Source organism: Protopterus annectens, chromosome 6.part0 (genome assembly GCF_019279795.1).
Source record: "Protopterus annectens isolate FY-2018-M chromosome 6.part0, PAN1.0, whole genome shotgun sequence".
Lineage (NCBI taxonomy): Eukaryota > Metazoa > Chordata > Ceratodontiformes > Protopteridae > Protopterus > Protopterus annectens.
The window spans coordinates 1,447,105,090-1,447,122,090 of NC_056737.1; the positions used below are offsets into that span (position 1 = coordinate 1,447,105,090).

Here is a 17,001-nt window from a genome sequence, read left to right on the forward strand (position 1 = left end):
TGATATGATTTATACAGAACTTTATGTTATGTACTGAGCTTCAAGAATGTAACCACAGCATACCCTGCTGGAACGGAGAAGATTAATTTGCAAAACGTATGAATAGATGAGGTCAAGTTACTTTATAAATGGGCCACAAACAAAAAATGTTTTCTCAGGTTCAGTTCAGTAGCAGACACAATGTCTAGGACTATAAGTTTTTTTCTATTGTCTTGGAGAAAAGTAATTACTGGGTTCAAAATGTAAAAGTGTTTTATTGTTTTATGACTTCCAAGATCTTCAAAGATCTCAGAGATATGTATTTCTCACACATTGATGTTAAATTCTGCTAAGTTTCTGTTTAGCCTGGGATCTGAATTCAGGTGACAAAGAGTGATGTCGTCCAAGCTGGCCCAGCAGTAATATTTGATATTAATTTAAGAACTCTCTCAGAGAGAGACTGTGTATTTTGTATTTTGTCTTTGACCTGGAAACATCCACTCATCATCATCATCACCATCTGCACTTGCTCTCTAAGTAAGATTTAGGGCATAGTATCTCTTTTAGATATAGACAAAATTATAGTAAAGATTAGTTTAGATGTTTTCTGTATTTATTTGAGACTGTCCTGCAGTGTTGTTTTAAAATATTTACTGTGATTTTGAAAGCTGAAGTAACTGTGTTAGATTCATTGAGTATTGTCTTGTTCTTTTATTATTTCTTATTAAATATATTTAAACTAATCTTTGTGGATGATATTTGTGAGACATATTTAAGCTATTAGAGTACTTGCATATGTATTTGGTGACACTGTACAGGCAACTCCTAAATAGCCTTGCTTGGTCAGACTACCATTTGGAGTTATAGTAACATTACACAGTATTTAAACAGTAGCTTTTTGAATTAAATTGTTTTTGACTTGATAAAGCTTGGAATTACCCAAGCGAAAGCGCTTGTCTGACACTGCTGTTTTCTACCTGATGACCTTTGGATTTTACCTTCTACCAACCGAATAAAGGATTTGCTTTTATTTATCGAATTATTGTCTTCACTGACGGTCTTGGACTGTTTTGTTGATTTTGTTTGGTTTGCATTCAGTTTTTCTTCCCAACATTACACAGTAGGATTGGACACCCTTTGTTAAGGGCCTTATAGTAGCTGATAAGGGTGGCTGGTGGCAGCTGAAACTACCTCATAGTCTAGGCAGATGGGGGCATAGCTAGTAAACCTGTGCCAGCCTTCCCCAGGTGTGTGTGTGTGTGTGTGTGTGTGTGTGTGTGTATAAATCAAATCTCAAAGTGTGTGTGTGTGTGCCAGCTACTTTAGCAGGGACACAAAACACTGGTTGGACAGGGGGTACAAGAGGTCTTGGCTTGGTCCCTCAGCTGAGATTTTAACCCTATAGCTGTGGCCAGTGGGGAGTCTTATTGGGGATCTGGAGAAAGAGGGAGAAACCAGTCCCAGACTAACTGTGGTCTCTGTGTGCTAAGGGAAATTGTACTTTGTTTGTACCTGTCATCCTCCCAGTCTGTACATCCCCTAGAGTTTTTGCCAGTGTTGAGGACCGAGGGTCCTTGAATACTGGGCCAGTGCTGGAGCATCACATATTAGTTGGTTAGCAGTGGTAGGATATCCACATCACATATTAATTGGTGGGATAGCCACATCACATATTAATTGCCTTGTAGTGGCGTGGATAATGAATTCCTGTAGCCTATGTACAGTGGTCACTGAAGGTGTTTGTACTCTCAATCAGCCATGCAGTAAACATTCAGAGTTCACATCACAATTGTTTTATTTTTTTTCATTAGCTTAGCTAGTCAGGGAGAGCAGGCAAGCAGAGGAGTATGGCAAGCTGACAAGGAGCCACTTGGCTGAGATGTGCCAGACTAAGGGACTGGTGCATGCAAACCTGACTAAAGCAGACATGATTGAAGCTTTAGTTACAGCTGCATCACAGAATAGCAACCAGGAGGACAATCAAACTGCCCTTGGAGGTGTACATCTCTCAAAAAATGGGCAGCTAAACCTTTCCATAGAGGACATAAAATTCCATCTGGAGTTAAAGTAACTTGAGCTGGAGGCCAAGCATTTGGAAACATAAACATCAGAAAGACTGAAATGTCTTGAGGCTGAGGAAGATAAGAAACTGAGATGGCTGGAGGCTGAGGAGAATGAGAGGTAGAGGTAACATGAAAAGGATATGCTGACTCTTTGCCAGAGTCATGGAGGTAATCGGGAAGGGAGTAACTGAACCCAGGAAGCAACAAAGGTCAATAAATTTCTTTCACAATTTACAGAGGAGGATAATTTTGATAGTCTCATTCCTATGTTTGAGAGGGATTATACACAGTATAATGTTGACCAAGGGCTCTGGGTATGATTCTTGACCTCCTTACTCTATGGTAAACCTGTAACTGTTATCTCTAAATTGTCTGATACTGACTGTTTAAATTATAATGTTGTAAAGAACTTCTACTTGCTGGCTTCCTTTTCCACCCTCCCAGTCAAGATGAACCCTAGCCAAAGGTATTTGGAATGGGGTCCTAAAGCTCTGATTGGAGTAGACTGTCCAAGCAAATAGTGCTTTTAGAAATCTTTATGTTAACACCTGAATCTTATAGAAAGACGTTTTGTGAGCATAGTAGCAAAGCAGCTGAAAGTGTGTGCATGAATATATTGCTGAACTAAGCACTTATTTTCATAGGTAGGTGAGTGGATGTCAGGTCACCATGTTTGAAGGGCTGTCAGACTTTTCGGTGAGGGAACGAGTCCTTAGTACTTTGCCTGAGGACATGAGAATCTGATTAGCTGATAGACAATGTGCTGCTGCAGATGAGTTGGGGAAGAAGGGACACCTACACCTAGCAATCAGTGCATCACTGCACAGGAAAGGAGCACCCAGTGCTGCTCATGGATCTAAGGGAACCCATGGTGGGCAGCCCAGACTGCCCCAACAGAGCCTGCCAGTAGCAGGGGAAGCCACCAGTCCAGGTACTCATCCAGGACCAAGGGTTAAATGTTTTAAATGCAACCAGTGTTGCCATGCAGCATATAGATGTCCATGGAGGCAAGGCAGGGAAGAAAAGGTGGGAAAGCCAGTAAGTGGAAATGACAATATGCCAACAGTAAGTTGTCTAGAGACAACAAGGGTACTAAACTACCAAAATAGGTTATATCCTATCTTAGTGGATGTAAATAGGCCACTGCTAAGAGAGATACAGCATCTCACCTAACCATTGTTAAGCCTGCAATGGTTAAAGAGGAGCACTATTTGCTTGGACAGTCTACTCCAATCAGAGCTTTAGGACTCCATTTCAAATACCTTTGTCTAGGGTTCATCTTGACTGGGAGGGTAGAAAAGGAAGCCAACAAATAGATGTATTTGAGGATATCCCTGCAGATGTCCTAATAGGGAATGATTTTGATAATGCAATACCTTATGTGTACGCAGTGACTCCCAGTCAGGCTTGCAGACAAGCATGTGGGTCTGGTAGCATGAGGGAGACCCGGACAGACTGCACACTTGCAGCCATGACTGGTGTGGTGGTTACTTCAGGGGGGAGGGAGCCACCCTGCAGCAGGGAGACTGAAGGTGAGACACAGCTGCTTGTGGGTACTGATGGTCCCTTGGACAGAGTGATTGCACAGGCAGAGGTGAGTAGTAATATCTAGGCTGACAGTGAGACACTGCTATCAGACAATACCAGACTTCCTGTAGAAGGGGAGCTGGGAAGGGTTACTAAGAGAGAGTTGAGACATGCTCAGCTCTCAGAACATACATTACAAGGCCTCAGGGAGGTAGCTAGTAAGGCACCTGATTCTCAAGGGAAGGGGGGATCTGTATACTGTGACAAAGAGTTACTGTATAGAGAGTGGACCCCTGAGGGGGGGCTAGAGACTGATAGGATACAGTAGTTGGTAGTGCCCAGAGCCTACTGTCTGTCACTTCTAGTCATAGCCCATAATATTCCCTTTGCATATCATATGGGCATAAAGTCTACAAAAAGACATATTATGCAAAACATTTATTGACCTGGGATTTCCAGAGATGTAACAGGGTACTGCAGGACCTTTGAGCAGTGCCAAAAGGTAAGCAAGGCAGGTGACAAGGTGAAAGCTCCTTTCATGCCTTTGCCTTTGATTGAGGAGATATTTCAGAGGGTAGCTATGGATATTGAGGGGCTTCTGAGTACCCCAAGTTCTACAGGGAAAAAGTATATCCTAATGGTAGTAGATTATACTACCAGATACCTTGAGGCATTGGCTCTATCCTCCATTGAGGCAGAAAAGTGGCAAATGCCTTGTTAGAGATTTTCAGCAGAGAAGTTTCCCAAAAGAAATTCTGACTGACATAGGTGCCAATTTCATGTCAGACCTGATGGTTTGTCTGTGGAAGTACTGTGGAGTGAAGCACATAAAGACTATCATCCTAAGACTAATGGTCTTCTTGAGAGGTTAAACTGTACACCCAAGACAAATTTATTGGCATTTGCAGACCAGTACAAGAGGGAGTGGGACAAATATTTACCCCATCTGTTTGCTTACAGAGAGGTTCCCCAGGAATCCAGATGTTTTCACCTTTTGAGTTGCTGTATGGGCATAGAGTGAGGGGACCTCTAGATTTTATCTGAGATGAGTGGGCGGGTGAGTGCGAATCTCACAAGGAGTCTGTTGTGGCATATGTCCTAAACCTCAGGACAAGGGTCAGGGTACTCATGGGCTTGGCACAAGAAAACCTGGCAGAAGCCCAAGAGCAGTTAAAGGTCTAGTATGACAGGAATTCTCGAGCTAGAGAGTATGCTGTAGGGCAGCAGGTAATGGTTCTCATTCCTGTCAGACACAACAAGCTGTAGGCAGCTTGGGAGGGACCCTACAATGTGGTAAGAAGGTCAGTGATGTTAACTACACAGTAAATTGCTAGACAGGAGGCAGGGGCACAAATTGTACCACGTTAATATGATGAAACCTTACCATGACAGGGAGGCCCTTTTGCTGAGTATTTGCTTTGGGTGGCAGGAAGAGTCTGAGGGGGATCTGGTGACTGTTCTCCTCAGTGAGACTCAGACTGACACCTCAGTGGAAGGGGTAGCAATGTCCCAGCAGCTATCCCCTACCCAGGTTCAAGAAATCCAAGCAGTGTTACACGAGTTTGGGGACATGTTCAATGGAAAACCAGGGTTCACTCATCTGGTGTAGCATGATGCAGATACAGGACCCCAAAGGCCTATTAAACAGGCCACTTATAGGGTGCCTTAGTGAGTCAAACAGACTCTGTGGGAGGAGATATAGGAAATGTTGGAACTATGGGTAATTCAGGAGTACATCAGTCCCTGGGCCTCCACAGTAGTGTTGTTACCAAAGAAGGATGGCAACACCAGGTTCTGTGTGGACTACAAGAAATTAAATAGTCACACAGAGTCAGATGCTTACCCCTTGCCTAGGACAGATGAAGCCCTAAAGCAGTTGGGTGGGGCTAAGTATCTTACCACTATTGATCTTACCAAGGGTTACTGGCAGGTGCTCTTGACTCCCAGTGCTAGAGAGAGGTCAGCCTTTGTGACTCCTTTTGGCTTGCATGAGTTCACGAAGATGCCTTTTGGGATGAAAAATGACCCAGCGACTTTCCAGAGGATGATAGATTGTATCCTGGGAGGAGCAGGGGATTTTGCCCATGCTTACCTAGATGATATTGCAACCTACAGATATTCCTGGCAAGAGAACTTTCAGCATGTCGGGGAGGTGCTGGGCAGACTACAGAGCGCAGGGTTGACCATTAAGCCCAGCAAATGTCAGGTGGGTAAGGCAGAGGTCTCCTACCTGGAACATAGAGTGGGGAGTGGTAAGATCAGGCCAGAACCTGCCAAAGTGGAAGCCATTCAGGCATGGCCTGCCCCTGTTACCAAAAAGCAGATGAGGGCATTCTTAGGGACAGCAGGGTACTACAAAAAGTGTGTCCCCAATTATAGTACCATAGTTGCTCCCCTCACAGAACTGACAAGGAAAAACATGCCAGATAAGGTAGTGTGGACCCCAGCATGTGAGTAGGCATTCCAGAAGCTTAAAGGAGCTTTGAGAGGATCCCCTGTGTTAGCCGGTCCAGATTACAGCAAATAATTTGTTGTGCAGGTGGATGCTTCAAACCATGGGGTGGGGGCTGTACTTAGCCAGGTTTTCTCAGAGGGAGAAGAGCACACAGTGGCATATCTCAGTTGTAGGCTCCAACCCAGGGAGGAATGCTATGCAGCTGTAGAAAAAGAATGCCTTGCACGAGACAGCGGAGACCATCCATGTGCAGCTGACAGTAGGTAAAACTGCTTTTCAGTTCATAGCCTGCTACAGATCACTCACCTTGTCTCAGGACCCCCACTCAGTATTCCTGAGAACATTGGAGAATATGAAGGTCTCACCAAACACCATGATATCGGGGGATTTCAACTACCCAAACATTGACTGGTAAAACTACTCAAGTTCCTGGAGTTTATAAATTCAAATGCCATGGAACAACTGGTCACCACTCCCACAAGAGGGGACAACATATTGGACTTGGTCATCACCAACATGGGGGCTCAATGTTTCACACCAGAGATAAACATCTCGTTGGAAAGATCAGACCATAAACTAATCACAATGGCCATCCACATCCCGACCCCACCCCCAGCTAAGGAAACCACTGTGAAAAATTTCTCAAAAGCAAACTTCACACTTCTCAAGACCGAGGTGGAAAGTTTCAAAGAACCCGGGCTAATGGAAAATGCTACCCAAACCACAGAATCATTTACAAACGCACTCTATGAGCACCTACAGGAATGCATGGATGGTTCCATCCCAAGTAAAACCAAGACTCACTCCTCCAAAAACAGGAGAGCAGCCTGGTGGACCCTGGCCATAAATAACCTTTACAACAGAAGGAGGAAACTATTACATGATAAGGCAAAATCCCAAAAATGGAAGGCATCCTTGATCAGTACAAGCAAAAAACTTCGAGCCCTCATAAAATCATCAAAGGCTAGCTTCAAAAGAAAAATCGCCAAAGACTCTAAAGATAATCACAAGGCGTTCTTTAGCTACGTCAAGAATCTGGGTGGCAGCTTTCAGATCTACTCTGAGCTGGTGCAAAATGGTACAAAATACACTGAACCCACTGACATTGCCAACATCCTGCTGGACAGGTTCAGTGCAAACTTTACCCCCCCTTCCCCCCCAAAAGGGCCAGTGTCTATCCCAGAAAAATGCAGTCCCCCTGACATCACAGACACACAGGTGAAAGCAGCCTTCTGCAAAGTAAAAAACACAGCATCAATAGGACCGGATGGTATCCCGGGCTGCGTCTTACATGAGCTCCAAAATGAACTAAACCCTCACATAAATTTACTGTTCCCACTCAGCCTTAACACAGGTTATGTACCCAAAGAATGGCATATAGCAACAGTGATCCCACTCCGCAAAGGTAGCGCCACAACGGATCCCGGGAACTATCACCCCAAAAGCCTGACTAGCCTGGTCTGCAAGACTATGGAGTGCATCATCATGGATCTCATAAACAAAGACATTGGGAACCTCCAAACACTGGACCCTACCCAGTTCGGCTTTGTTAAGGGCAGATCTTGCCTCTTAAACCTGGTTGACTTCTTCGAAACAGTTACCAAAGCCATAGATGAGGGAAAGGTAGTCCACACAGCCTACCTGGACCTCGCAAAGGCCTTCGACACAATACCTCACTCTGGCATCATAAATAAGCTTACCAGCTTAAATATCAACCCATATGTCACAAGATGGGTTGCAAACTGGCTCAGAGATAGAACTCACATGGTCAGAGTTGTGGGTGCCATGTCCGACTCTAAACCAGTTACAAGTGGCATCCCACAGGGCTCAGTCCTGGGACCCCTCTTGTTCGGTATATACTTTTCTGAGGTACAGGCAAACACGGGAAGACTGTAGCTGACCAAGTTTGCAGATGATTGAAAACTGGGAGCCATAATCGACTCTCCGGCTGACACAAGCATCCTCCAGAAGGGCTTCACGGAGATGGATACCTGGTGTCAGAACCATGGCCTCAAGCTAAATGCCAAAAAGTGCATAGTCATCCCCTTTGGGAAAAATAAAGTGCCCACAAACTGCCACATAGGAGGTAATCCACTAAGTACTGAAGAAGTAATTAGGGATTTGGGGACCCAAGTAGATAGTAACCTCTTTTTTGACAATTACATTGCCAAAGTGGTTAGAAAAACCTTCTATATAGCTCACCTAATCAAACACAGAGATGTTCAGTTCTGTTACGTTTCTGTTTAGCCTGGGAACTGAAGTCAGGTAACAAAGAGTGATATCATCTAAGCTGGCCCAGCAGTAATACTGTATTTGATATTAATTTAAGAAATCTCTCAGAGAGAGACTGTGCGTTCTGTATTTTGTCTTTGACCTGGAAATATCCACTCATCATCATCACCATCTGCACTTGCTCTGTAAGTAAGAATTAGGGCATAATATCTCTTTTGGATATACATAGGAATATAGTAAAGATTAGTTTAGATGATTTTTGTATTTATTTGAGACTGTCCGGCAATGTTGTTTTAAAATATTTCCTGTGATTTTGAACTCTGAAGCAACTGTGTTGGATTTACTGAGTATTGTTTGATCTTTTATTATTTATTACTAAATATATTTAAACCTGTCTTTGCGGCTGATATTTGTGAGACATATTTAAGCTCTTAGAGTATGTGCATATGCATTTGGTGATACTGTACAGGTCACTCCTAAATAGCTTTGCTTGGTCAGACTACCATCTGGATTAATAGTAACATTACACAGTAGGACTGGACACCCTTTGTTAAGGGCATTATAGTAGCTGGTAAGGGTGGGTGGTGACAGCTGAAACTACCTTAGAGTCTGGACAGAAGGGGGGATAGTTAGTAAACCTGTGCCAGCCTTCCCCAGGTGTGTGTGTGTGTGTGTGTGTGTGTGTGTGTGTGTGTGTGTGTGTGTGTGTGTGTGTGTGTGTGTGTGTGTGTGTGTGTGTGTGTGTTTGCATATAAATCAAATCTTAAAGTATGTGTGTGTCAGCTACTTGGGCAGGGACACGAAGCACTGTTTGGGCAGACAGGGTGCTGGAGGTTTTGGCTTGGCCCCTCAGCTGAGATCTTAACCCTATAGCTGCTAGGGGGGAGTCTTATTGGGGATCTGAAGAAAGAGGGAGAAACCAGCCCCAGACTGACTGTGGTCTCTGTGTGCTCTTAAGGGAAATTGTACTTTACTGTAGGTGTACTTGTTATCCTCCCAGCATATACGTTCCCTAGCTATTGCCAGTGGTGAGGACTGAGTCTCCTTGATTACTGGGTCAGTGCAGGGGCATCAGAGTTTGTATCTCATGGACTTTTTTGCTCCTTTTCTTGGCAAAGTAGACATATTTTTCCCAGTAATTCATCATTTTAAAATTTGCATTGTACGCACCTCCACCTCTCTTCCCTTCCCCCATATTTTCACATCTGAGAAAACTTTCATTCTTGAAGACTAGTATACCCTTATAAATCTGTTGCTGATACACCTTATTAGCCTCATGTATGGGTGTCATATATCTCATTTATTTATAGGTTCATATTTCATGGTTCATATGTTCATGGTTAAGTATGAGCTCAGTTGTCCTTGTGGGCCATTTTAAGCCTAGCCAATATCCCTGACAATGGTGAGAATCAAACTATGTACCTTTTATTTGTGAAGTAAATTCCTTAACAGTTATGCATATACCTTGGGTCTATATTAAAAGCCTGAAATCACCAAACAGCGAGTGTATGTACATCGACACATAATGGTCAAAGTACATAAACAGCAAAACACTAAAAGGCAAAATCCTAAACACCGAATGAGTTCCGTCATCAAAATGCACCACACAGGTAAGTAAAAACTAATACTAAATAATTAATTTAACATGCTTTTGCAGGGGGGCAAGCCCCCCTGCACCCCCCACACTCCCCTACCTAAATATACCAACTTTGAGACAGCACTACAGTGGGGAAAAGGATATACTTCCTTTTCCCCACCATTACGCTGCTGACCAGGAAACACGTTCGGTGTTTCGGTTTTTACTCTTTTAGTGTTTCGCTGTGTATGTACTTTGACCTTTATGTGTCGATGTGCATACACTCGATGTTTGGTAGATTGGGGCTTTTAATATACACCCACATACCTTTACAGTAGCTATTCAGTAGAATACTATATGCAGCCATTTGTATCCGAGAATATGCTGGTTCTGGTTGCACAGAAGGGTTTTACTGTTTTGTCCTTCAGTTGCTTCTGTTGTGGAAACATGGCCTTCTACTCCCATTGTTTATATGATGGGGATTGTGCCATGTTATACAGGGAGTATCTCTTTCACCTATTATGCAAAAAACCCACATTCTAGCTTCCTACATCCTCCTATAATTGTAGATTATGACTGTTGCTCCTCATTAGAGACTTCAACCTGTGCAAAGTTGTCTTCACTACATTCTGCACTTGTTTCACCTTTCTCAAAGGCTGATTGCCAAGCAGAATGAACCCCCCCCCCCCCCACACACACACACACACACACACATAACACAGACATCACATCCCGGTTGCATGATCACAATTCCTGTTCATTCTGTTTTACTATATGTGCAATAAGATTGTTTAATTTACTATGCTGCATTATGCTTATCCTTTTATAGAAAAGTATACGAGTACCAGGTTCTATTGTGAGGTACTTTTTAAAATGCAGTTTTTTATACTGAGCAAAATTCAAATTTAAAACTGCGGCTTTTTTTTCCATTTTTTCCACTTATGTTAGTTCATGAAAACTTCATCCACATTCTTGCTGTTTTAGCAATAACTTAATTTCTTTTTTTTTTAAATAAATATTTGCCATTGAACAAATTTAAACCAGTAAATTAGTAATGTACATAAAGAACAACAATATATGGAAAATTTACAAGCAGCAACAGCACATTAAAATAACTTAAGTACCTGAATGCATACAGTAACCAGCAGGTAAGTACAGAACATGCTATCAGTTAATAGTTTCATTTGAAGCATATGAGCACATCTATCAGTCAAGAATACATTTACTTTAGCAGGTCTGTGGTATACAGGGAGAAAACACTGACCACAAAGCAGGTGACCTGAGCTCAGCTAGCTTCTCTGGTGTTTGTAGAAGCTGTATGGGAAGGATTGGAATGACTGGCTATCAATGGCTTGTCCATCCTGTGAGAGGAGGGTGTTGTTCTGGTGCATCATTTGGATTTCTCCTTATTTGAGCAGTAAGTATTCACTTTTGGAATTCTAACCCAGCCAAACTTGTATAAACATAGCACATTTAAATAAAGTAACTAAGGGAGAAAACAGCTTGGAGAACCCACTGGTGGTGGGGGGTGGAGGAGGGGGTGATCCTGCAAGAGAAATAGGCCAACTCCCAAGACCAGCAGGCTCGCTCTTTCCTTATAACTCAACTCTCATCAGGGAAGGGAGGGCTAAAGGGCTTTTTTGGGAAGGAAAGAATGGGTCATACTGCTCTCACCTAGTCCAAGACTATCCAACTTTTTTTTTCAGAGAATGAATAAGCCACATGGACAAAGAAAAAATAAGCCATCAAGCAATGTCCTTGGGGGGGGGGGGATAAACATGGAAAATACATTAATATTACCATCCCTATGGTGTACAGGTACAGGACCCTGACTATACCATAGGTGATCTGAGTTCACACAGTAGCTGTGGTGCCTTCAAAAGCTGTCCAGGGAGAATGGAGTGGGCAGTCATTTTTGGCTCACCCATCCTGATGGGAAGGAGGATGTTCTGTCTCACCCATATGGTGACACCTAGAGTTAATAGTAGGTATTCATCTAACTGAGTTTAGAGACAGTCAAGCTTAGGACAAGCTTGGCCAACTATAGTACATTCAAGCTAAGCAACTGAAAGGAAGCCAGCATGCAACCCTCAAAAGGCAGCAATTGCAGGGCTGGAGGAACTACTGAGGGGGCTGTTCCTAGAGGAAAGTATAAGTTACTTTCCAAGATAAGCCAGCTGGCTGGTTCCTTACTGTCTGACTCGCACTGGGGAATAGATGGCTGATATGGATTCACAGATAGGAATGAATTGGGCCATATGGCTCTCACCTAGTTAAGGTTTATTCATCTCCTGTTCACCCTGAATGAATGTGTCAACTGAGCAAAGACAGAGGACCCATCAGGCTAAGTCCTGAGACAGAACCACAAAAAAAGACAAAAAAAAAAAAAAAAAAAAAAAAAAAAAACATTAATTTCTAAAAAAAAAAATATTACAAAGTGAAACCTAATCAGTGAATTCAGCATTCATAGTCAACAGTTATGAGAAATAATTTTGCATACATACATGATTTAGTTTGTTACAAAATTAATTCTGGGAATATCTGAGTCATGCCTCAGAATTTTGGAGTGAATATCACAGATTAAATTTTTCATAGTGAACCTGTGGATTACTGACCAGTTGTTTCCTTAAACTTCTGGAATGCCTTCAAACAACAGACTCAAAACTTTGAGATATAGATTTTTTTATACCTATTCAGCCTGGGATAGGGCTTGAGGCTAGTTAGTACTAATAAATTAGGTTTTATTGTAGTTGTAGAAGCACTTGTTTTAAATTTAGACATATAATTATGTCAAGCTGAACAGACGTACCCAGAGATTAATAGTCTGAAGTCTCTATGTTGAATTGGGCTTGATGTGTGTGTGTGTGTTTGTGTGTGTGTGTGTGTGTGTGTGTGTGTGTGTGTGTGTGTGTGTGTGTGTGTGTGTGTGTGTGTGTGTCCTCTCTGTCTCTCCTGTCCTCAATACCCAACCCATGTTTATTCTCTGTTAATTTAATAACTGATTTTTACCAGCCAAGGCAATTCACAAACAAGTCTAAATTGTCTTTGGGGGCAATTCTTTTGGATGCTTTCTTCAAATTATTTCCTACCAGTGAGACATCATATAGACTGGAATAGAGTGAGGACATATTTTGGAATGGGTCCTATCTGATGTTCTCACAGCTTTCTTGAAAGTATTTAGGAAAATGGTTTGCTTCACAAAACAAGGATGTGAAGTTTACTACTCTGATGTTTTATCTCCTAGCTAATATGGAGTAATTTTGTTGTAATTTGTGTCAGCCTTGTATAGTTAGGGATGGTTGCTCCAAGAGTATGTTTTCATTGTTGTAGATAGTTTAAAGTTCTAAACATAGGTTTCTTTGAGTAAGTACAATTTGCTTCTTAGGTTACTGGTGTGCCATATTCCTGTAACATCTTTATTTGGCAGAGTAGGTATAGTAGGCATTGTGTTCTATCTAACTGATTAAATATTCAGTTGTCAAAGAGAAAAGTAATCCTAAAGGTCACCTGCTGTCCAGTGTATATGGTTTGTACCATAACCTATGATTTGAACATAAGCATCTGTTTTATTACAAAACTGACTTCATATATTCCATCACTGCTTTGTCACATGCAACACAAGCTCACCAGCACACACCCATACCTACAGAGACAATGAAACATGTGCAGGCATATATGCATGCACACAGACGTGACCAAGTGACTTACTAGGAGTCAGACAGTAGGCAAGAAGAGACTGAGGAAATAAAACTCAGAATTGCAGGCTGGATCTTTGTTTGGTGATCATAGCCTTTATCATATTGAGCTAAACTGGTGGATGGTGCTACTATAAAATGAGTAGTTGTCCTTTTAATATCTTTTTACTGCTCTGCATGGAGGTCAGGAAGTCAATACATACATTTGCCAACATGAAAACACACAGACACACATATACACACACACGCGCACACACACACACACACACACACACACACACACACACACACACACACACACACACACACACACACACACGCACACAAAGAGAGAAAGACACATGCATATATATATGTGCTAAGAAAAATGTGGTCATTGGTTAAGATTAAAGTTTTTTTCTACTGATTTTCTTCAGTATCCTTAAAAAAGAAACGTAGATGGGTAACTACATACAAAAATAAGTATGTGACATTTGATACTTCTGATTCAGGTATTCCACTGCCAAAGTATTATGTTTAGAGAACAAATCATTACTGCTTTATTTTTTTACTATAGTCTGTTGTTATAAAATGTTGCATTCTCTAAACTTACTTTGGAAATGAAAAAAATATAAAGAATATAATCAATTAAATAAGCTGATAGATACAAGAAAAACAAGATTGTAATTAACGTTGTTTACCTGTTGGCAAAATGAATGTGGTTGAGTACAATGATTCAGCAGAGTGCTCTGCAAAGAAATTTTTTTTTTTTTACGATGCAGCTTTAAAGATTCCACAGAAAATAAAAGGGAAAATATGCTTTGTTTCTTTGTTAAAGGTCTAGAGCTGCAGTAACAATGGTCTACAAATCATTACACTATTATTTATTTTATCATGGTTTTTACAAGAGCTATGAAAGGATCAGTACAGCCAGCATCCTGGAAAATTCCTCATGAAAACAATTATACATCACGCTTTCCCTAGATCTGCAAGTGTTGCCACCATATTTAGAGGGTTGTGGAATGTTTACCTTGACAAAATGTCTGGCAGTTCCTTGTTAATGAATTCCTGCATGCACTGGTGTTCTGTTGAACGATCCAAGAAAAGCTGGAAGGATTTCACATATCGGCTGTGGTCAGAGAACAGACTTCTCATAGAAGAGCTTTTATCCATGTTCTATGTAAAGAAACAAAAAACTATTTTTCAACCATCTGAAATCGCTCAGTGTAATGTTATGCGCAGCACTCTCTCTCAAAGTAAAATAGCTCACTGTAGGTTTTATTTTCTGTGACACATAAAGTCGACTGGAGCTACACATTCAGTAATAATCTTGTCGTAACATGTTACACTAAGACTTTGAACCTGCTGTGCCATATGAGGTCAGCAGATAAGGAAAATATTGCAAGTACATTCTCAAATTTCTTCAAACTGCATGATGACTCCTCCCAGATTATCCATTTCTGTGGTTTTGTGTGCTTGGGATGAGTAAAGTGTGAAACTGCATGTGTGGAATAGTTCAGAAAGCAATATATTAGAAAAGCAAGAATGATAACTCACAAGTTTTGTCTGTAGTGGGTGGAGTCAGCGACCCATATTCATAGCTCTCAACTGTAGAGATTTGTGCAGAATATCCAGATTTTTGCTTCATACTTTTAGTCTGTTCCTCATAATATTTGTGGTTTGCTGGCAAATCACAATGGATTGAAGTCACTAAATGATATGAGTTTCAGACTTAATATCTTTCAGGAAATGCATTCTAACACAAATCATGTTACTCTAACAACTTTCTAAGTTTATAAGATCAATATTTAAAATCTGTTCCTATTTTTTAGGCCTTTGTCCTGCCATTATTTTAGGCTTTGTCCAGATTTCTTTCACTAAGAGGTCGAGAGGTATGCTCACATTTTAATACTGTTGAGATGACTTATGCAATATGTTTGTATATGTGTGAAGTTATGAATGTGCTTTCTATATAGATGGAAAATGTACAATGCAGTTACCTGTTGACATCTACTAGAGTGACATGCTACATATCTGTAGTGTTGAAATAATCTGTGTGCTCTATAGTGACCATCTTGCTGCTATAACTATATATGTAATTACTGCGCTGCACACAACATAGTAATGTTTAATGCAATAAGGTCTATTTTGTAAGTCATTGTAATGTTTCTTATTTAGCAATCATTCAGTATCACTAGTGGGTTGTGTGGCATGAGGAAATCAACTGTGTGGCAGTTTCTGCTTCTTTTCATAGATGCAGTTGATTACATTTCTCGTCCCTCCCGCAAGTCTAGGATATGATTCCTAGTTATTTTTATTATTTTGTTTGTTAATCAGGTAAACCTACTGGTCCGAAGCATCTGTCTTCATGGAAGATTTTTGGCTAACTGACATACTAAGTCACACAGCAGGCAAACAGAGTTTCAGGGAATCAGTCCCAGAAATAAAGAGCAATGTTTGTTAGAAGCTTATGTCCTTTATCTCTTCTGCTAAACTTATACATGTTTAACAGTGGCTGTAACATTTACCCTTTTCTTTCTCCTCAGGGAAGTCAGAAGATTGTAAATGCATTTTAGCAGAATATTCCTTTGATGGTACAAGCTAATTTGTTTCCCTTTTCCAGAAAAGATACATGTTTTAGTGAACTATATAGATTCAGCAGATGCATTTTGAAGAATGATAGTGGGCAACATTCTTTCTTCTGTAATCTATGTAATCTTACAGAGAGTACCTTTACCAGTGAAGATCATAAATGTTCCATCAACTGTAAGTAGAACTTCTTAATGTGTTTTCTGATAGCTGTCTGGCCTTGCTGTGTGCCTTGCCTATACAGAGACATCTGCACAAGCAGTGTGGTTACTCTTGAAGTTGTAAATAATCTTATCAAAAGACTGCTTTGCATTTTGCATCACCTTGGTGCTTCAAGTTAATGTTAAGCAGTGTATGCATGTGCATATGCGTGCGTGCATGTGTGTGTGTATGTGTGTGTGTGTGTGTGTGTGTGTGTGTATACATGTGCATGTATGCATATGTGTATGCATTTGCAGACTACAGATGCACCTCTTGAACATTGCAACTTAAATGTCATATAGGGCAGCAGCTATCCAGGGCCCAGTAAGGTTCAATCCACAGCCTACATATCTGCAACTGTTTTAATTAATGTGCATTGTGAGTAATGCAGACATGTTATTATGGATATGCATACCAAGCCTCTCAACCTCCATTTAGACTTGTGATCATACCTCTCAACTGTACAAATTTTTGCAGAGGGTCTAGATTTTTGCCTCATATTTTTGGTCTGTTCTGTATAAAATTTGTGGTTTTCTACCAAATCAGTGAGGAATGAATTCACTAAATAGTGAGAGACATTTTTGTTTCAGACTTCATATCCTTCAGAAAATGCAGGTGAACACAAAACCTTTTATTCTAGCAGCTTTCTAAGTTTATAAGAGCAATATTTAAAATGTGTCCCTGTTTTGGGGAATTTATCCCCCC

At 41.1% G+C, this 17,001-nt stretch overlaps 1 protein-coding gene across 3 annotated transcripts in view; it reads right to left on the reverse strand.

Annotated features, from left to right (window-relative positions):
* Window positions 1–17,001, reverse strand: part of LOC122804826 (histamine N-methyltransferase-like) — a 432,475-nt gene that overhangs the window by 225,837 nt on the left and 189,637 nt on the right. For 2 of the 3 annotated variants that reach the window (XM_044074968.1, XM_044074966.1), the window contains one exon: window positions 14,537–14,682. In XM_044074968.1, coding sequence (XP_043930903.1) covers window positions 14,537–14,679 — 143 coding nt within the window. In that variant the 5' untranslated portion in view covers window positions 14,680–14,682. Of the gene's footprint in view, window positions 1–14,536; window positions 14,683–14,776; window positions 14,978–17,001 lie in introns of those variants that run through there. The other variant, XM_044074965.1, reaches the window with a different exon arrangement.